General features: G+C 39.2%; 1 protein-coding gene across 6 annotated transcripts in view; it reads right to left on the bottom strand.

Moving 5' to 3' along the window:
• The window catches only part of PRUNE2 (prune homolog 2 with BCH domain), a 154,818-nt gene that overhangs the window by 16,897 nt on the left and 115,654 nt on the right, over window positions 1–22,267 (bottom strand). For all 6 annotated transcript variants that reach the window (XR_007505093.1, XM_049795455.1, XM_049795454.1 and 3 more), the window contains 4 exons: window positions 17,321–17,400; window positions 16,163–16,363; window positions 10,125–10,301; window positions 4,873–4,975 (listed from right to left, as the gene is read on the bottom strand). Coding sequence is in view for 5 of the 6 variants with exons in the window: in XM_049795455.1 (XP_049651412.1) it covers window positions 4,873–4,975; window positions 10,125–10,301; window positions 16,163–16,363; window positions 17,321–17,400 (561 nt within the window). In the remaining variant the exon portion in view is untranslated. The remainder of the gene's footprint in view (window positions 1–4,872; window positions 4,976–10,124; window positions 10,302–16,162; window positions 16,364–17,320; window positions 17,401–22,267) is intronic.

Raw genomic sequence — 22,267 nt, 5'->3', positions numbered from 1 at the left:
GTTTGCTTTCACATGGAGAGGTGTCCAATACACCTGGAATCGGCTGCCCCAGGGGTGGAAGCACAGCCCTACCATTTGTCACGGATTAATCCAAATGGCACTGGAACAAGGCGATGCCCCTGAACATTTACAATACATAGATGACATCATCGTATGGAGCAACAAGGCAGAAGAAGTGTTTGAGAAGGGAAAAAGAATAATTCAGATTCTTCTGAAAGCTGGTTTCGCCATAAAGAAAAGTAAGGTCAAGGGACCTGCACAGGAGATTCAGTTCTTGGGAATAAAATGGCAGGATGGTCGCCGTCATGTCCCTATGGATGTGGTTAACAAGATAGCAACTATGTCTCCACCAGCTAACAAGAAAGAAACACAAGCTTTCCTAGGCCTTGTGGGGTTCTGGAGAATGCATATTCCAGGTTATAGTCAGCTTGTGGGCCCTCTCTATTGAGTAACGCGGAAAAAGAACTATTTTGAATGGGGCCCTGAACAACAACAAGCCTTTGAGCATATCAGACAGGAAATAGCTCGTGCAGTAGCTCTTGGGCCCGTCCGAACAGGACCAGATGGACAAAATGTACTCTACACTGCAGCTGGGGAACATGGTCTCACCTGGAGCCTGTGGCAGAAAACACCAGGAGAAACCCGAGGTCGACCATTAGGGTTTTGGAGTCGGGGGTACCAAGGATCAGAAGCTCACTATACCCCGACTGAAAAAGAGATATTAGCAGCATATGAGGGGGTTCGAGCCGCTTCAGAAGTTGTTGGTACAGAAACATATCTCGTCTTGGCACCACGATTGCCCGTGCTACACTGGATGTTCAAAGGAAACATCCCCTCTACACATCATGCAACCAGCGCTACATGGAGTAAGTGGATAGCATTGATCACGCAACGGGCTCGACTGGGGAAATCTAACCGCCCAGGAATTCTGGAAGAGATCATGGAATGGCCAGAAGGCAGAGATTTTGGAGCATCACCTGAGGAGGTGACTCGTGCCCAAGAGGCACCACCATATAATGAGTTATCAGAAGATGAAAGGTGTTATGCTTTGTTTACTGATGGATCCTGTCGTGTGGTAGGGAACCATCGGAAGTGGAAAGCTGCTGTGTGGAGTCCCACACGACAAGTCATTGAGGCCACTGAAGGAGAAGGCGAGTCAAGTCAGTTTGCAGAAGTGAAAGCCATCCAACTAGCTCTAGACATTGCTGAACGAGAAAAGTGGCCGGTACTCTACCTCTATACCGACTCCTGGATAGTGGCTAATGCCCTATGGGGGTGGCTACAGCAGTGGAAGAAGACCAATTGGCAACGCAAGGGTAAACCCATCTGGGCAGCAGCATTGTGGCAGGACATTCCTGCCCGTGTAGAACACATGACTCTAAAGGTACGTCATGTAGATGCTCACGTGCCCAAAAGCCGTGCCACTGAAGAACATCGAAATAATGAACAGGTAGACAAGGCTGCCAAAATAGATATAGCTCAGGTGGACCTGGACTGGGAGCGTAAGGGTGAGCTATTTGTAGCTCGATGGGCCCATGAGACATCGGGACATCTAGGGAGAGATGCAACATATAGGTGGGCTCGTGATCGAGGGGTGGACCTGACCATGGAGGTCACTCATCAATGTGAAACATGTGCTGCAATCAAAAGAGCCACCAGAGTAAAGTCTCCCTGGAACAGAGGGCGGTGGTTGGGCTTTCAATATGGCGAGGCCTGGCAAATTGACTACATTGGACCACTGCCACGAACACGCCAAGGCAAGTGCTACGTACTCACCATGGTGGAAGCAACTACTGGTTGGCTAGAAACATATCCTGTAAACCATGCCACTGCCCGAAACACCATCTTAGGCCTCGAAAGGCAAATTTTATGACGACACGGTACCCCAGAAAGAATTGAATCAGACAATGGGACTCATTTCCGAAATAACCTTATAAGCTCCTGGGCAAAGAAACATGGCATTGAGTGGGTGTACCACATACCCTATCACCCGCAGGCATCTGGAAAAATTGAGAGATATAATGGACTGTTGAAGAGTATGTTGAGAGCGCTAGGCAATGGGACATGGAAGCATTGGGATGCAAATTTAGCAGAAGCCACTTGGCTAGTTAACTCTAGAGGATCTGCTAACCGTCCTGGTCCTGCCCAAACAAAACCCCTACATACTGTGGGAGGAGATAAGGTCCCCGTGGTGCACATGGGGAAGTGGCTGGGGAAGGCAGTGTGGATTGCACCTCCCATGGGAAAAGGCAAACCCATTCCTGGGTGTACTTGGTGGGTAATGCGGAAGGATGGGGAGACCTAGTGTGTAACTCAAGGACATTTAACCTTGGGGGAAAAATAATCTGTGATGTGAGTTGTATGTTGCAGGAAGTAATGTAGCAGGAATGACCTGAACTGCAGAGGAGTGAACTTCGCAAGGAACCAGACAAGTGCATCGGTGACCCAAACCAAGCCGACGTTGGTGCCCAACGATTGAACGTACTGCTTCTCCTGTCCTGACCACTCATCTTGATGGATGGGGCCCAAGTCATAACCTGTGTGTGAACATCTGAAGGAGTGGAAGAAGCCCCTGGAATATCTATCTCTTAAAGGACAAGGGATAGTAATTAATAAGAATGTATAAATCTGTACGTTGGGTATAAAAGTTGTTTAAGTATGTAGTTTCAGTTGTAAGTGTTGGTAAGAAAGGATTTCAGTAATGAGAATTAAATACAATAGTATGGTTAGAAGATATCTGTATTAAATTATGTGGGACCTGAGCAGGACGCAAATGGTATGGAATAAGGGGTGGAGATTGTATTGGGTCTGGCTGAGATGGAGTTAGTACTCCCTGTAGCAGCCCTCATAGCACTGTGCTCTGCAGCTCTGTAGCTAGAAAGGTGTTGATAACACACCAGTGTTTTGGCTACTGCTGAGCAGTGCTGGCACAGCATCAAGGCTGTCTCTCCAACATTTTTGCCCTCCCCTCAATGGCAGGCTGGGGCAGGGCAAGATCTTGGGACGGGACATAACCAGGACAGCTGACCTAAACTAACCAAACAGATATTCCATACCATATGACGTCAGCTCAGATATAAAAGCTAAGTGAAGGGAGACGGAGGGGGGGGCATTTTTGTCTTCCGGAGCAAGCACTACGCGTACTGGAGCCCTGCTTCCCAAGACGTGGCCAGACATCGCCTGCTGATGGGAAGTAGAGAGTAACATCATTTGGTTTTTTTTTCTTTGCTTTCGCGCGCAACCTTTGCTATCATTTTATTAAACTGCCCTTATCTTGACCCACGAGCCTTTCGTTATATTTTTTTCTCTCCCCTGTCCAGCTGAGGAGGGGGAGTGATAGAGCGGCTTTGGTGGGCACCTGGCATCCAGCCAGGGTCAACCCACCACAGACCCCTATCTAATTCAACAGTAAAGAACTCACAAATATTTAAATCTATCAGTTATTGGATATGTTGTAAACTGTCACACTCCCTCTACTTCAATGCAATTAACAGGCCTACAACTGAAAGAAAGGGGTGCTGACTTTCCCTTTTCTTGTTGTCTTACAGAGAAGCAACTGCCTACAAGCCTTAAAATAAGGTGAAGGTTCATAGCTAGCCTGAACTCTCTCTTACACTACTACCTCAGAAAAAGACAGTGAGCTATAAAATTGACTGTAGCAATATCCTCAAGTGATGTGGAAAAGTCTCTTAAGGCTTGAAAGGGCTTTCTCTGCAAAGTCCATTTACCACCACCTCCATCTATGAACAAGGGTCTTGGGTGAAGTCAAAGAACATCTATTTAATGTCAGTTGTGGTTACTCTCAGCTGTGTTCCCTAGTTAAAACCATTGTAATAATTCCTCCACTCTAAATCACTGGGCATTGTGTAAATCAGTTACTGTAGATGACACGGGGGTCTTAGCAGCCCTACCAGACAAATGCAAGCCGTTGGTCTGACTTGGAACTAAAGCACTCAATCTCATTTTTCACAAGTAGACACAATCTTGAAGGCACTGGCTATCACTATGTGGATCTTCAAGGACTGGAGGTTTAAGGAGACTGGGTCTGTGCTCTTGGGGCCTTGTAAGATGCAAATGGTGAAGGCCAGGCCTCTGCTGGCTTTAGAAATGACTTACTGGGTTTTAGCATAGAAAATGCTGGAATTGTTGATTTTTTAACAGCTGTAAGTGGAAGTAGCTGGAGGCACTTCAGGGGAATGCTGCCTTCACAATTTTTGGCTGCCAAACTAAGTTGCTATTAGGAGTAATTTTCCTGTGATAAATTTGGGTTCAAGTGGCCACATTTGTGTCCTGCCCCACTGGCCCCTGACACTTATAACTGAACCAGAAGCAGCTGGAGTCAGGTAAAATACTTGAGCTGTTTGTGTCAGCAACTGTCATTTTTCCTGTATTTTTTAAAAAAATGTCACAAAATGGTCCTTTGACTCCTAAACACAGCCACAACATATATTAAAAACATAGTAAACAGTGATACATCATGATAATATATAATAAACAACAAACAGTGAAAACCAGTGTGGTGGCTTAAGTCCCTGCTGATTGTTCTCAGCAAGGGCTGAAAATCACTGGTGAAACAATGCAATGATTGTAGGCCCAAGAAGCTGAACGTACTGCATTCCTTGACATCTAGGGAGATACTACAGTCAGATTTGGTCCTGAAAAATATGCCTTAATTTGGGAGTGTGAGTAGGTAAAGAATACCAAAGTAATACTCCACTGAGTAGTTTATCTAAAACTGCTATTTTCCTTGTCATTCAGATCACTACCCTTCTGATGACCAAAATTACCTCTTAATTAAAGACAGGTTATCTCTCACTACATAATTATGACTACTAACTCAGAGTCTTGTCACATTGCTCACATATCACTCACAGGAAAAGATTTTCCATGACATAGTTGTAATCAGTTCGACTGCTGTCTGGCAAGAAGCATGCCGCAAACACAATGATAGCATTCAGACCATCTCCATAGTATCCTGTGGAAAAAATGAAAAGGTATTTTTATCTTTGTCAAAGGCTTTTAACAAGATAAATTTAAAAAGAAAACTCAAAGTTCTGGAATAGAGCTACTGTGTCTACTGCTGAAGAAGACTGAAAATGTACAACCTATCATCAAGTGATAAGGAAGGAGGATAGTCAGTTATGTGGAATTCCTGAAAAATACACTCAGCACACTATTAGTGAACTTCTTGTACAGACCAGCAAAAAACCACTGTAAGTAATACAATCTTACCTGAACTCCTGGTTCATTGCACCTCTACCGCAATCATGTGCTCAATGCTCACCTTAGACTGAAGAATAAGGGGCTACAGAAAATATCCTACATTTGTTATCCTGCATTTTTGAATAACATTTCACAGTCTCACAATCCAATCTCAGTTGGCTTGTGCAGCTCCAATGGCCTCAGGATATTACAAATTATGGCTGTACCCACTATACCTTAAAAACTCCTGGTGATCAGTCAAATCCTTTGCTGCAACTTTTGTATAAAATACTTTCTTACCTTGGACACTCCAGTAGTCCAGCACTGTCATTCTCTGCCACCACTCCCTAATGATAGCTGTAAACTCTCAAAGCTGCAGCACTACCATTCTGGAGTCCAGGACAGTTGCTTGTTACCCAAAAGAATTATTTTTTTTTTCATGATGGATTAATGTTGGTTAATCTTCTCCACAATCCTCTACAGCTGCTATGTATTTCTATTATTAAAAATAAGTACAAAATACTCCTGCATTTCAGTTTAAAGTTTTGTTTAAAAGATACATGCAACCAGGAGAGAATTTATACAGATGCTGGAGAAATGGTTGCAGGTAGATAGCACTAATGATGCACAGAGATAGAAGCTGAGTATACTTAGAGAATGACCTGAAAGCCTTTCAAAAGAGGCTAGAATAAACTAACTGTGAGGGAGAGGTGATAATATTTGTGAAGGAAACCCTGAATCTCCCCTGGAGATTGGAACACATTCCTGACAAAATTAAAGGATAATATAAGCACCTATAGAACACTTTCATAAGGAGATTTTAAGACTTTTACAGTGCTTTTTGGATACCAGAAAGCAGTATCCAAACCTAATTCAAATGCCTGTAGAAATTCTTGCATTGTAGTCAGCCAAGCAAAGCAAAATTCTCTATGGAAAGACAGAGAGAATACACAATCCACATGTGCTAACCAGGGAAGAGTGAGAGACTAGTTTGTTTTCTCCTTTCTCACTCAACACCTAAACTGAGTCTCAGCTAGCTGAAATAAGGTGAATATGTTTATGTCAAGGAAGTAATTTCTTACATGGTTTTGTAGAGATCTTCAAAGAACCCAGAATCCCTCACAAAATGGGTGCTTCAAGGCACTTGCCCATGAAGTCTTCCATGCCAAGGAGAACCATAGCTGATTAATCTCAACACTATCCCAGTCATAAGGACATGCACAGAGGTGCTCTCCGTTTAGGGCTCTCAGCTGTTCCTTAAAGGACAGAAAAATACCACTGCTTCCCTGGTTACAAAGAGGAGCAGAAGAAGGAAAGTCTCTGAGAGAAAAATGTGCCTGTCAGAAGTAAGTCTCCTGCCTCAAGCCATATTGTTTCAAATCAAGGCTTTGCAAAGCAACCTGCTGAAGGATTATGTTAGACTTTTTTCTTTTTTAATTTGATTTGGTAGGTTTGACTAAATATAATGCATTGAATAAGATGATAATACATACTGTATTGGTTACTGATGGTAACACAAACATTGAGTTGAGAATGCTAGCTAGCCTAGACCTCATCCATTGAAGAGTCATTTGGACACTGCAGGAAGCTTTCTGTCCTTAGCCTTAACTCCACCCTTCCATGATCTTGGCATCTCTTGCCTTCTCAGCACTGTGAAGTAGCTTTTTTTCTGGCTCCCAGAGGTCAAAGGGGAGCTAATATACAGCTGGGCTTCCAGAGCTAGAGAAGCCACTCTACAATGGCAGCCCAGCATATGTCTACTGTCTTCTCCAGGCCCCCACTGCAGTGTTGCTCTCCATCCTGTTAGAGGACATGGAAAGGCAGAAGAGCTCAGGATTAGGGTTTGAGTTCAAGCCAAAGGGCAATGTGGATATAATCACTTTAAAATATGTGACATGGCATGGTGTATCACAGCTCCAGCTCATGTTAGCATCCAGTAAACGTGAACAGTGTATCTATAGATACAGATATGGGTGATTGACTTTGGTGTCCCAATGAAGATGTCAAGGTCAAATTCAGAGACTAGTATTGCATTCTCTACCAAAGATGTACACAGGGAGGGGAAAGAAACTCCAGTCCTGTTTTCAGCACCTTCACCTTTTAAGAGTGTGATATGAAGGAATATACCAGTCTTCTCAAGAGAAACAAAAGAACTCCACCTCCCACACTTATCATGTAATACTACTCTCTGTTATGTTTCCATATTCTTAATGGACCTACATTCTTTCAAAGAGACATTACTCATTTCACCTATTCCATTCTAGCTGAACCCTCAGCTAAATCATTACGGAATAAAGCAGTATTTTTTTCCCCTCAGCTTTACCAATGGGGAGGAGATTTCCTTCCTTTCATAAATTTAACAATCCTTAAAAGACTTTCAGGACAATTTATATCAAGCTGCCATAAAGCAATCTGTCCAGCTGGCTCAGGAGTTTGGCAGCGAAAGCACATTGTGGCAGGTGTGTCCACTAAATTATACAGCAAAATTTGCAGTTCATGTAAAGCAAAAGGATTATGTGCAGATGGCACCTAACAGCTCACAGAAGAAAAAAAGATAAATCTAAGCCACTTTTTCTTATGCGTGCTTGTAGACAAGGGATATTTACCTAAGGGAGAATTTTAATTTATCACTAGAAGCCATTTGCCCAAATTCTCAGTCAGCCTATGCAAAGACACAGAGCGCTAAGAAATTTCTCCATCAACATATGTGGAAGGCAATCTCACACCTAGACTTCCAAGTCTACTCTCCCCTTTCCTACTTTGTGGCTACCACCTAGATTCTGCGTTTGGTGTTATCTGTCACTTGGCAGGGAGGAATGTTCAGTAGGTTACTGAATCATCAAGAGATGCTTGACCTGACTTTCAATTAATTAATTTTAGCCAGAATCTGTTTTTAATTTTGAGGTGAAAGGAAAGATTCCTGGCCCTCTAAAGCACTCCAAAGATACTAAAGTATTGCCAAAGGGAACATCATATAGAATAGGTCTAGCCACCATAATGTAGAAACTGTTCAAGCTGTCCAAGTTTTCCCACAATCTATGCATCTAAATGATTTTGTTTCCACATATTCAGTCTGCCATTTCATAAACACCAACTTTAATCCAGTCCTTAACCGCTTTGATATGGCTAGATTTCAGGCACAATTTCCAATTTGGCCAGTGGTGGGCTGAAACTTGTTACATCTCACACCGTTACTTTTCCAATGGCTGTTACTGACCAGCACCCATTCAAAAGTAAAGGAAATCTAATATTTTTTATCTTAATTTGTGTGATCTAACAAAGCAAGATGTCAGATACATAAAATTTAAATCCTGATTATCTCACACTGTGAGCCAAGCTGAATGACCTCGACTCCCATCGATAACTGTGCATTATTATGTACTTCATAGTTGCCACTAGAGTTGTCTGCTGCTGGAACTAGTCCTTGTTCAACAGTCAAGCAGTGCTCAATTAAGAGCTACTTCTCCACCCACTAAAATAGACTGGTATTTGTATTTCATAAAAGCTGGTGTAAATGTATACATCAGCATCTAGAAGGAACTGTACATGACAGCTTTCACCATAAATGTACCTAGACTAGTTTACAGCATACAAAAAGCATATAAACAAACACCATTAGCAAGGCCTCAAAATATTTTATGTTTGTTTCCTAAATTATGCCATCTGTGTCTGTTTGCTAAACTGTGGCTGAGGTGTCATCACATTCATAAATCTTTGATGGTGGTGTTATAGTGGGAAAATGCTTGGAGGTTTAAACATCTTTATTAATTCCAACTAAACCTTCTGCACACTGGCCACTGTGAACATCTGTAGGCTAGCATTTATCTGCTTTAATGTAAATGTGCAAATTTGAGTACCACGTCCTCAGGTAATATATTTATTACCATACATTTATTTATGTCAGTTTTACCACATAGAGATTCAACACTGAAAGTATACTAGAAATGATGGTTTACCTTTAAATGATGTTATGGATCAGCAACAGTGTGACAGAAGCATCCCCATATAAACTCACAAATCTTACCTCTGAGATGCTAAGTTATCTGCCTCAGTTTTTGCAGGAATAGAACAACTCATCCTTACTTCATACCTTACTTAACAGCTGGCAAACAGTCCCCCAAACATATATAGAACCCAAAGATAATCTAAACCAGACACCAAGGAAAAGGCCCTTAGCAAGCTTTGTTTCCTTTTCTCCCTTCAGTACCTATAGTAGTATTTATCCATTTTAATTAACTTGTACAGAAGTGTGCTAGTAACACCAGAACTACACATTCTCTGAGGAGGTTAGGGAGAAGATGAGCAAAGGAGACAATATAGCAAGCACATGAGGTCATTTTCCTACTTTAAATGTTTTCTTTGATATGCTATTTGATAATTATTAACAAATTATGTGAAAAAAATGTAAAGCAGTTGCTGCTGAAATGCTACCTGCTGGTAACTATAAACGGCAGGAAAAAGGAGCTTAGGCAGACAAATGGAAGCCCCAGGGAAAATTGTATTTTTTTTTCTTTTGCCACTCTACTTGTTTAGATCTGTTCACACACATACACCATTCAGCAAATCAGAGCACTGTACTTCCTCGTGCAAAAGTTTTTGCCAAAATCCACAGAATAAAGTTTTCAAATTTTTTTTTTCTGTAGGACAAAAGCTCTTTCCCTTACTCTTAGACAGTTTTAGCCTACAATGACCAGATTGTTACTGACACATGTATGTCAGTTTACTTGTTGTTCTTGAAATTCCCTTGTATTTAAAACACTCATTAGTCATTGCCACACTGAATTGAAAGCCAAGTTCATTTCAGCCATGGCTGAAAAATAAACTCTCTCTCCTCTTGCGTGAACTAAACCAGAAATAAATCATGCTCAATAAAGTATGAATTTTTTACATCAAGCTAAAAAATGTGTTCAGGGGTTTCCTACCTCCATGTGAAATGACCTTTTTGTAAGGTTCAATAACTTTCATATCAATTCTTTGTTCTTGTTCTCCAATAACCACTGTTCTCCACAACCTGTTGTCCTCTCGCTCTTCTTCAGCGGTGTACTCAGGAATTGATTCAGACTCCTCCTGGGAAGCATTCTTAGTAGCAGTCTGCTCTTCTAAAAAATAAAACTGTATATATTACATCTTCCCATAAAATATCTAAATATTTTCTCTGTTACATACATTTGAAATGGGTGACTGAAACCAACTGTATTTTTACAGCACTATAGTGAATCTGCACTGGTATAAATAAGAGCAGAATTTGATAATCTAACAGTCAGTAAATGAGAAGTTTCCATTTTTAAAAACTTTTCATCGTTATGAACTTAAGAAGAACAGCAGCAATTATCACTATGCAGAATACTGCCAGAGGATTTTTGCATCCGGTTAGTAAAACTGATCAGCTGCTTGCTAGAGGTACTGCACTGCAGGTCTTTAAAAATCTTTGTGTTGCAGGTATGAGAACTATACTAAAAAGCAAAATAGGGAACTAAAAGTGAAGACAGTGATGCTTCTTGTCTAGAGAAGAATTACCACAGAACTACAGCTTCTCAGCTTTCTCCCAATTTGTCTCCAATCTCTTCGGCTCTGGTACCAGCAAATATGAAGAATGCCCATCTTCCCCTGGTTCAGTCATGAGGTAATGCTGATTCCTCATATAAACACAGTATTCACCTCCCCCAGGGCCTTTCAGTTGAGTGTAAATACTAGTACCCTCCCAGATGTGAAGTACAGAGAAGCCAGGTAATCTGGCCTTTTCATACCAGCACCCGTGAGAGTACAGGTATATGTAGTCCATAGACACAATGATCACAATAAATAAACCGCATGGCTGACAAGAGACTATGAAGACTCATAGCACAGCCTCTCTGCTGGATACTCTTAGTTTCAGAAGAGCTGTGAAGTAATTAACAAAATCTACATTGCCATTGCACATTGAGAAGATGGCTCTTAACAAAAAAATTTAACTGCATTCCAGTTTTTCAAACTCAATGGCTAATTACAGAGAAAGTGACATGGAAAGTGATTCTGTCCACAGCTGGAAAAATTAAATTTCCTTCTTTAGCTATTCTTAAAACATACTCTTTTTTCAGTGGGAAAAAGAACCTCTCTTTTGTACTATTATTCTTGCTGAAGCACCTTTGCCTTGTGGCTGTGTGCACATTATTAATTTATCTTCATAGTAAAGATTCTATACATTTTATGCATTACACATTTGAAGTAAATAAAATCTACTGTTCTTTTAAAAATATTATTCTGGCTCTGCAGTCATAAGGAAGAGCAGGCTTGGATCATATAAGTCAATAAGCGACGTAACAGTAAATAAAGGTATAGTGAGATACATAATGACACACATGTCTGTACATAAAAAGCTGATCAGATATCTTACTTGAAAATACCAAAGAAATCTATAAAAGTTAAGAATAAACTAAAAGAAGTTATTTCAATTGACAAGAAGAAGTAAAGAACACAATTCACAGAAATCCTCAAACATTTCTATGTATTAGTTTATCTTTGGATGCCTCTTTGATTAATATAATCATAGAATCACAGAATCATTTAGGTTGGAAAAGACCTCTAAAATCATCAAGTCCAACCATTAATCTAACACTGTCAAGTCCACCACTAAACCATGTCCCTAAGCACTACACATCTTTTAAATATCTCCAGAGATGATCACTCAACCACTGCCCTGGGCAGCCTGTTCCAATGTTTGACAACCCTCTCAGTAAAAAAAATTTTCCTAATATCTAACCTAAATCTCCCTTGCCTCAACTTGAGGTCATTTCCTCTCGTCCTATCACCAGCCACCTGACAGAAAAGACCAGCACTCACCTCACTACACCCGCCTTTCAGGTAGCTGTAGAGAGTGATAAGGTCTCCCCTCAGCCTCCTCTTCTCCAAACTGAACAACCCCAGTTCCCTCAGCCGCTCCTCATAAGACTTGTGCTCCAGGCCCCTCACCAGCTTGGTTGCCCTTCTCTGGACACACTCCAGCACCCCAATGTCTTTCCTGTAGTGAGGGCCCCAAAACTGAACACAGTACTCGAGGTGTGGCCTCATCAGTGCCAAGTGCTTCTTGAACTACTCACATGAATTGAAGTATATGATCCTTAAAACACACCAGTTTATCATAAGAAGTAAATCAGTTATCTTTATGAAATCAAGAATAAGATAGTATACTGTGTATATACCACATAAATCTACACACATAGAACCTACGGGCATGTACTGACTATTAATTTGTAAAACTGATTTGTTCATTAAAACCTATCAATAATTCCACCAAATTTGGTAGGAATATCAAGTTCCTCAATACACAAAAATACCCTCCAAACTTTTTATAAAAAATATATATTAGGTTAAGCACATATTTGTTGTTACACAAGTCTTACAAGTAAGTCTTACAAGTAAGACTAATTAAGTCTGAATTTCTACTGCCACCCATCTTTTATTTTCTGTCCCTAATACAAAGTATTATTAGGGAATAATACAGGCAGAAGGTCTCCTTCTCTGAGGTAGATTCTCCCATGTGCAACAAAAGCTCAGTCTATCACTAATTCTTTTCTTTACCTAATTCCTGCCTACTGGAATCTTGCAAGAAAGCAGTAATATTTCACCTCCTAACTATTTCACTGCCTAACCAGCCAATGAGTTAAAAACATATTAAAGTTAAACTGTATTAATAGGAGAAACAGGGGTGGAAGACCAAGAAATACATACACATGCACATATAAAGTGACCACATAAGCCTTTTTTCCTTAGGGACTGCAAATAAAGGGATTTTGAGGAGATCTAAGTTTAGGAGGAAGAACAGACTGCAAAAGATGATTTTTTACAAGTATACTATTTTGAATTGGTTTAACAGTTGCTGCTCAGTAGATTATATATTGTGGAACTAAAGCATGTATTCATGCCTTCTCAGGGTACAATGCTCATGATGTTTAATAATATACTTAGCATACAGTTTTAAAATATCACATATTCTCTGACATTGGGAACAAGATTATAAAATGCATAACCCCACTCCCTCCAAACCTAGATATCTTAATGCAAATTTGTATGACGTTAATTTTGCAAAGGTACCATGGAAACAATATGAAAACTACACACATGCAGTCAAGCTATGCAAACTTTGACAGGCAATCATAGGGTGGTCCATTCCTTTAAGGATACAGGGTCCCCACAGGATGCTATTATGCAGCTCAGGTGCTTTTAGAATAGATAGATGGGATTATCAGAACAGCCTAGGAAAACTGTCTAGTCAGCTTGTTCCTCGGAGTGTAGAAAGGGCATGGCTGAGTGAGAGAACAGCTTTAGGGAAAAGAGGCTGGGCTAGGTAACTAGCAGACTAATGCTGAAACTGTATTTGGGGTTTGATTTTTTTTTTTTTTTGCTGGTGAAACTGCAATTTATGAAAAACAATTAAAAGAGATCCTGATAAAAGTTATGATGCTGGAATTGGCCAAATGAATTATTTTTGGATAGAAATGGTACTAGATTGCTTCTTCCTGACAAAGTGGCGATGCTTTACTGCCTGGAGTGTTGATTTTGCAAAGAAGCATGCACCAATGTGAAATTCAGAAAGAAAAGAAACATCTGCAGACAAAATAATAAACACTCTCACACTTTCCAAATAATGCTGATTTGGGGGCAGGCCTTCACTTATACGCATATATGGTTTTCAGAAATGCAATTTTTATGTCAACTAATGGAATAATCATTAAAAAAACCTCATTTCAGATACAAAAGCAGGTTCTGAAAGAGAATGTTTAAATATAAGGTATCAGAGACAAAAAACCCCCTATGAAACTGATGATCAACCAATCCCTAAACAAGTCAGGTGCTAGTTTAAGACATGTTCTCTAGTATTTCCGTTCTCATCCATTTTCTTGCACATTGCAGTTTTGATGATTCTTCTTCATCATTCTTTTAAACAAGTAGGTTTCAGTATTTCTTGTATTACAGAGCTATCAGTTTTCCAGCGATGAGGTCGACCCCTGAATCATGACAATAGTCTTGCTCTTCTCAGTTGCCTTTTATAGTTCAAATGGACCTTCAGCAGTCTGAGCGTGACAAGCTAAAAATCACTGCTCTCTACAGTCTCAACAGCTAGATCTTCTCGGTATTTACTTCCCTGTGTTTGGCATGACAGTCTAGAAACGCCAGTCTGTGGGAGATTATGAGTGCTGCTACACCAGAGCACATAGCGGTTAACAGTAGAGTGACAGAAGTACAAAGACAACAAAGGCTATTTACCATGCAAAGAAACCATTCTGCACTAGTTCTTATGACTATACTCTTAGCTATCGGATTCATGTAATATACAGCCTACTTGTTTTATTGCTGGCTTATTTTAGTAAAATGTGATTTTTTGCCTTTTCTATTCTCTGTTCCTGGCTTATCTAAGTGGAGGACATTTTGTCAATTAAGTGTGCCTAGAATCAAACTACAGAACTGTAAAAATGTCAACAAAAACACAAGCACCTTGACTTATTCTTCACTTAGGAGTTCGGGGAAACCCATCCAACTTTAGCAGTTGAACAAATCATCACATATAGAAAGCAGCAAAAAAAACTGGGGAGAAATGCTTGCCATAAATACAACTGTCACCAAAATCACTGGAGTTGATTTTGTTTACTTGAGGTCTTAAAGGCAAAATCTGTTCCACTGCAGACAGAGATTTTTGCTCTCACGCAGTGGTCACAACAGTCTAAGACTGCAAGTACACGCTGCTCTGGTGTGAGTGCATGAGTGTGTGTTGGTTTTAACCTTTGTTACAAAATATTCTAACCATCAAGCAACTCATGACTATGCTCTGCATCTACGCATAAGGAAGTTAGCTTTCTAATGAGAAGTAACATTAGAAACGCTTATGCATGATTGAGTACACAGTAATGCTTCTTTGGCAATATCACTTAAACTGATGCAACTGTTCTTGTATGCTCAAAACAGCATACAATTTTTAAATTATAGTGACCTTACTAGCAATAGAGAATTTAAATGCAAGGGAAAATTCAGTTTAAATTGATCCATTTTTAAAGTTTCTTTCTGTTGTAGACTGTAAAATGGTCACACTCATTTTCCCTCAAATAGCTTATGATCTTTATGTACTTACATAAGTGAATACGGTTCTTATACGGTCCCTACAGTGCAAGCAAGGAATGAGTGTTAACACCCTATTTCGTACATCATAAGGGTAAGTAAAGTAAGACAGTGCAAAACACTTTTACACCACATGAGAGAAAATCATTAGTACATGAAGGAAGAGTGAAGTACCCATTGCACACTTCAGGGTGTATCTATACTGTACAACTAGTCCTGCTAGGAAAGCACATTTGAATTGGTGGAATGAGGAATTCTGTTGCTCCATCACCTGAGCTAGTTTTATCATGCCATGCACACATGTTCCACATCTCAGCTTTCCAACCATACATGGGAATAAAAAAAAGAGCTTTCTTACTAACAGAAGATCTCCCTCACCATGCTGTGTCTACTTCATTTATACACTGCTCTTTGGTGCAGCTTGTGAGCCAACACATTTTGCACAAGGTCATATCCCTAAGTACTACTGATGTAACTGTAATCTAGAGCTGGCCAGAGCTGCACGAAGGTGCAGTTAGCTGTAGTGTTGCCTACAACAGAGAGCAACTGCTTTCTCTTTCTTGAACAACTCTTTTTCAGAGAAGTCCTACGGTACTGGACAAAGACAGGATTCTGAATTTTATTCTCTCTAGGTAGCTCTTCTTATTTTATTTAATGAGCTGTACTATGTCTTTCTGCACTCTGCATAAGTAGAAATGTATTACTTTACACAGGGGAAGAAAGGTTAAAAAATAGAAGACGGTAAAAATATCTGGACACCTAGCATTAACTCTCAAATGCTTTAACCCTATTTACAGCCTGATGGACTGATCATGTAAGCAGTAAAGAAAGAAACAGAGATTAGCTCTACATTTACAATCTAGAACATTACCTTGTCCACTGTATTCAAAAGAGTCTGCTTCATCAGGAGTGTCAAGGTCATCTACATTGATATCAATTTCATCTGGCGTATCCAAATTATCATCAGAAAGTACAGACCCTTCACTCCGGTCCAAAGAGAGATTGATATTTGGAGCAGTGAGCTTTATCCTTCTGGGATGGGAACCGTTAAGGTCAAGAGAATTGGGAGGTTCTGAAAAAGGAGGAAGAAAAAAAGAACTTCATCTCCTCTGCATACTATTAATCTCCTAGATACTTAAGAATCTCCTTCAAACACACTGGGACAGATCAATTTTAGTAACTTTCTAGTTACTAAAATTTTACAATTTAGTTACTAAAAGTTTTACAATTTTAGTAACACCAAGTCATTTAAGTCCACCTAACATAAACCACAAATATCATCATTAACGTCTAAAGAAATAAAACAAGTATCTACAGGAATGGCAGATGTAGCTGGGAGCTCTTAAATGATGCAAAATCCAGATTCACTTTTTTGCAATCATGAGATGAAAATCAAGCCTTGGACATATTCTGACCCACAACATTTAAGAATTTAAAGAGCAATATACAAATCATTTGAGTTATGAACAAAAGCACTGCTGAATCCTGGAAAAATTCATGTGAGTTTAAATCCCCTGTAAATATTTGTTTTCTTATGCACTTGGTGCTATTCAAATGGTGCCGATCTGCTAGTACCTATGTCTTTCATTTTAACTATCTTATTCAATACAGTAACAGAAATAAAACCACCTCTGAGACTCATAATCAGTCTTAAATAAGTCTTCAAAAAGACAAAAGCTAGGTATGGCTTTGCCCCTCCTCACTGCATTGTGTGTCACATTTCAAGCTGTTCTGTCTGAAGTATTCTAATGCTTAGTTCACTTAGACAGTAGTCAAATATAAGATAAATAATAGAGACTACTTAAACTTCACAAGGGCTAAACGAGTGATGACAACACCACACAAGAGAAAATGGCACAGTACAATTATAATTTCTCAAGTCATGAAGAAAATTGACTAAATAAAGCGAACTTAACACTTTTTAACACTGAACTGATTCTTTACCAGCACGGAAACACCCTTCTCACTGCAAAATTAAATGCCAAGGGAATAAGATATAATTAAGAAAATGACTAAGAGCTTCTCTTACCGGGTCTCATCTCTGCAGAACTGGGGCTTAGTACACCCTCAGCAAAGGGGATGTCCATCACCACATCCTCTTGTAACAACCTGAGAGGTAAAATACAAAGCAAAATCTTAAAGAGATGCACAGGTTGACCTTGCTATTGATACAGCTCATCTGATCTCATACGGAACTGAAGTTTTCCTCAACATAGCTGGTGCAGAAGTCTGATCACACACTGATAGAAGTGAGAAATGAACACATCTGTTTTAATTCTACTGTGGTGTTCTTACCCCTTATTTATGCACACAGCTGTAGAGCATTTGGAGACTACAGGTCACACGTAGCCACTCTTACTTGGATCAAGACATAGCACTGAATAGGCTGGCAAACAGCAACGTTTCTCATTTTATACAAATGAAGTTGGTCTTCTGTCACTCAGCAAACCAGGTACATTATTGCAGGAAGCTTCAGCTGCTCTGTGCAAACTGCATGCCACAATTTAGAGTTCCATAACACTATTTTCATTGCTGGACATACAGTTACTGTATAGCAAAAATGAGATCATGAGTGGGTTTTGTGATTCTTTTGATATCATTTGTACTTTAGAGCAATTCTGACCCAAATCAACCATTTTGTAATACTGAAACAGTTGATGTCCTGCATTGAAAGAGTACAGAAAGCACAAAAGTGAGAACCAAAACTACACCACAGATTTCCAAAGACTAAAATGTTGCAAAATATCCTACCTAGACTCCATTTTTAGGAAGGTACTAAGAAATTACATTTAACATAGCTACATAAGACAAGTAAAAGGCATTAAGTGGTGAAAATAGTAACAAAGGTATTTGAATGTTTAAAGCAAATTGACTTGAGCTGTTTTCATGTCTATTTTCTATTCAAGAATTTTACAAAATGCTTGCTGGGAGGATGGTTCAACTACAGATAGGAAACAACATTTTACATTTTCAGGACACTCTTGACAGTTTTCAAACTATTTGCACTAAAAATGTATGACCCAAAAAAAGCTTCATTTATTTTATCAAAATAATTATAGCATTTTTTTCTATATTCCTGTTCCAAACTCTTTATTTTAAAAAGTTGGGGTTTTTTTTCCACAAAAGCTGAAGAACAGACAATTTTTACACTTTGATTGAAAGAGCTGTGATGAGATCAAAGTAGGTACTTTTCCCTGCCACAGCATCAGCTAGCTCTGTTCTGAATGATTCAGCTGAACGGGTCTGAATAGACTTGGCTTGTCGCTCCTGCAGTTTCTTCCTACCCGCACTTTCCCTGTAAGGACTACCCTCATTATTTTACTGTGTGCAGACAAGAGTCTTCTGGCCAGTCATTGCGTCAGAGTATGAGCATATTTTCTGTGATTTCTTGTTAATTTCATATCGATTGTATATAAATGTGTACATGTAGGCCTGCATAGAAGTGAGCCAAAGGCTTTACTGTTCTTAAAGTTGTGAAAGATCTTTACCTCAAGCCCCATTCCATCAAATTCCCAGTACAGACAGGCCAACTAGTGAACTCTCACTTTTCCCGTGAGGCCATAGAAAATACAGACAATATAAAGCTAGAGTCAAACATGTTTATGCTCCTCAACTCATGACTAGGCCTTGTCTCTTAATAAAACCAGACACATATTAATCTTGCTATTTTTACTAGATTTATCCCCACATACGGTAGAGTACATCTTTCACAAATACAGAGTTTAACTGCTTAATGATTTCTACAAAACATGCCAATTCTGGAATATGTTTAATTACTGTCAAATAAAGCTTGAAATATTCTTTCTCTTTGGATACACAATAGAACAGTAAAGAAATTTGATCAAAGTATCCTGCTCATGAATAAAATGAATGGCACAGATTGTCTGTAATGTACCATTTCCTTTTTTTCTGCTCTGTAGCATCAACTGTGTTCAGAAGCTGTACAGAAAACTTATACACAGAATACCATCACAATTTACTTAGAAAATGTAAATAAGTCATTAGAGTCTTTGGGGTTTTTTTGGTGTCTGTTCAATTAATAGTAAAATATGTGTAATGATGTCTGATTTATTCATCTGAACTTAGCAGAGAAAAATCTGAATTCTAATGAAGTACTGTAAGTAACAGCCAGATAAGGTAAGAAACCACAGTGGTGGAAACAGTGTGGGGAGAGGATGAATACTTCTATTCCATTTTAAATTCAGATCAAGATTTTATTTGGGGTTTTAGTAACCTTTCCAAATATAAAACTATGAAAAGTTCTGAAATTAAAGCAGCTCAGGACTAGTCAGATGATGACTTATGGGTACTCAAAGGTGGTTTGGCTGGAAAGAACAGGGTTTTGATCCTAACATATAAACCATTTATTTATAACATCTCTTACAGCCTTATGACATCAAATGACAATTCCTTACTGAACAAGCTTCAGAAATCACTGCAGAAAATTATTTGAAAGGAAATGCTCTTCTTTCAAGTTGTGTAAAGAGTAAGCTACAGGAGGATAGTGAATTTTCGGGCTTTCTATATTAAAAAGAGACATTATTCTCTGCAGTAAGCCTGTAAAAATGTTTGAGCAGAATGAAGATCATCTTCTCCTCTGTATAACACCATGACTGAATTTTACATACCGTACCCCTACAGAAACAGTGATAATTATCATCTGAAAAAAGCAATTTCCCACAAGCAATTAATTCAGAATTTTGAGAGCTGCCTAGAATTTTTGCAATGCCTGGGACAGAATTATCCTAAGTCATGACATTTCTAGGATTGCCTCAAGACTTCTTTTCTCCCTGTGGTTTCTTTATCTTTTTTAAAAAAATGTGCGTGTACTTGGAGCTGGCATTGCTGCTTTCTCTAGAATCTCTTATGACATAAATTTCAAATGTTTATCTGCTTTCAGTGTGACCACTAGAGCTGAGTTAAACCAGAATTTTATATTACAGTTATGTTGTGGAGGATCCACAGGGGAAATCATGCACAGACCAATGTGATCAAGTGAAGTCCATTTACCACAACTTTTAGCACAGTTATATACCTTATGCGCTTGTGTACGCACCTTATACAACACTCTAATTGGTACAATACCCCGGTTCATGCGACACTATCTTATCCTCTATTGGCTGTGCAAGCTTCTTCACGAGGTGTCCAGCAGTTACTTATCTCATTCTTTGGCATCCAGGAGTCGTTTGTCAGGCTCTTCTTATCTTCCTTTTTCCCAGAGTACAAGGACACAGCATCCTTGTCTGCTCCAGCACTTCGTAAACTTAACGCTTCGTTCCCACCTAACAGTTGGATTGCTCACATGCCCTCGCCCAGCCAAGAAATCCTCAACACAGTTGTGTTTGCAAGAATAGTACATTTCTAGGGGATTGAAAGATAAATGTGTTTCATATCCTTTTGTTTAAATTTCTACTGAAATACAGCTACTGCTACAGGCAATATACTAAAAAAATACTGCTACAGGCAATATACTAAAAAAATACTCCTTGCTTAGGGATTACAACAGCATCAGAATTTGTATGAGAATCTCTAGCTTTATTTTGATGGCACAGTGTTTTTAATGTCAATAATCCATATTGTTCATATTGGGATATTTGATTTGGGAAGCAAGATGCTGCGGTCCTGAAAGATCTTAGACAAGGCAAGCAGTTAAAAATCAGTTCAAGCCCAGTTACCAAAAACATTATTGACACAAGGTTATCCGTTGTATTTTCAATCACATAAAAGATGGTATCACTTTTCAGAATTTTTTTAGCTGAGATTGGATTTAGTCTTTGGTTTTTGGTTTTTTTTTTAAATCTTGTCAGGTTCTCATTTACTATCAAATAAACAGTCAATAGGCTTTTTGAAGAGAGTCTGACTCTGGAGTTAAGGCATATTTTTCTAGATCCCTTGTACTTTACCCAAACAGATTAAAGATTCCTTGCCACACATACACACTCTGTGTTCAGTGAAAGTTCATATTTTTTTAAAAGCCACAGTTAGTATTTGTTCAGTTGTAAATTAATAGGCAGTACAGGCATCTTTCAAATCCGGTGGGTTCAGAAAGCCGGTCACAGAGCAACATACGGCTCCAGACTCCCCATCAGTGTGAGAATGAGAAAGATATGGACAAAGTTTGTTTTCTACAGACATAGCTTCCCATTTGCCGATGGATTTTGAAAGCATGCTATGCTGAGTAGCTCAAAACCTTGCCGAGTAATTTCTGGCTGTGCACAAGCTCTCAACAGATCTCAGCTGGAAGCCTAGTAATGGAAGATGGATTCCAGAGACTTAAATTAAGGAACGACCTCCTCTTCCTTTCCCACAGACTACTTCGCATACTTCCAAAATTCTGGCTTACAAAATTCCTTGCCTTCCATACAGGTGCAACTGATACCATGGGTGATGTGGCTAAAAGTATTAGAAAAAGAAAACACTTCCTCCCCGCCCCCCTTTTAATGAATGCTCTTTATTGAAGAAGTAAATTAACTTACTTTAGAAAGCGCCATTCTAATCAGGTATGATTTACTAGATTGATTAAAAAAAAAAAAAAAAGAATCTTTCACTCAGAACAGAGGTCAAAGCCAAATAAGCTTTTTGTGTCCTAAATGACTTCTTTTATGTGGTACACAGACCAGTCATTTACAGATCAGCTGCACCGGAATCAAGTTACTGCATATTTGCTTTGATAATTCAGGTCTACATACTTGTTCAGAAGTAGCTAGAAACCCCCTGTTTTTCAAAGGTGGATCAGAGACGGATACCGAATTCTTATGAAAGGAGGAGAGAGAAGCTGGAGGCTGTAACCTTTTCCTTGCTCCTTCTTAGTTCTGACATTCTTACAGCTCAATGAATTAAGAATTTTTAAATAATTCTTATTGCCCTCTCAATCAGTGTTTCTCAGAATAAAAGTTATCCTTCCTGACTTTTGTAGGTACAGCAACATTCTGCTATTCTGGAAAGAACAGCTCTGAATATTCACAGCAATATGTCA

The sequence above is a fragment of the Accipiter gentilis genome, chromosome Z (genome assembly GCF_929443795.1).
Source record: "Accipiter gentilis chromosome Z, bAccGen1.1, whole genome shotgun sequence".
In the NCBI taxonomy this organism is placed as follows: Eukaryota; Metazoa; Chordata; class Aves; order Accipitriformes; family Accipitridae; genus Astur; species Astur gentilis.
This window is presented reverse-complemented; position numbering and strand designations above follow the sequence as displayed.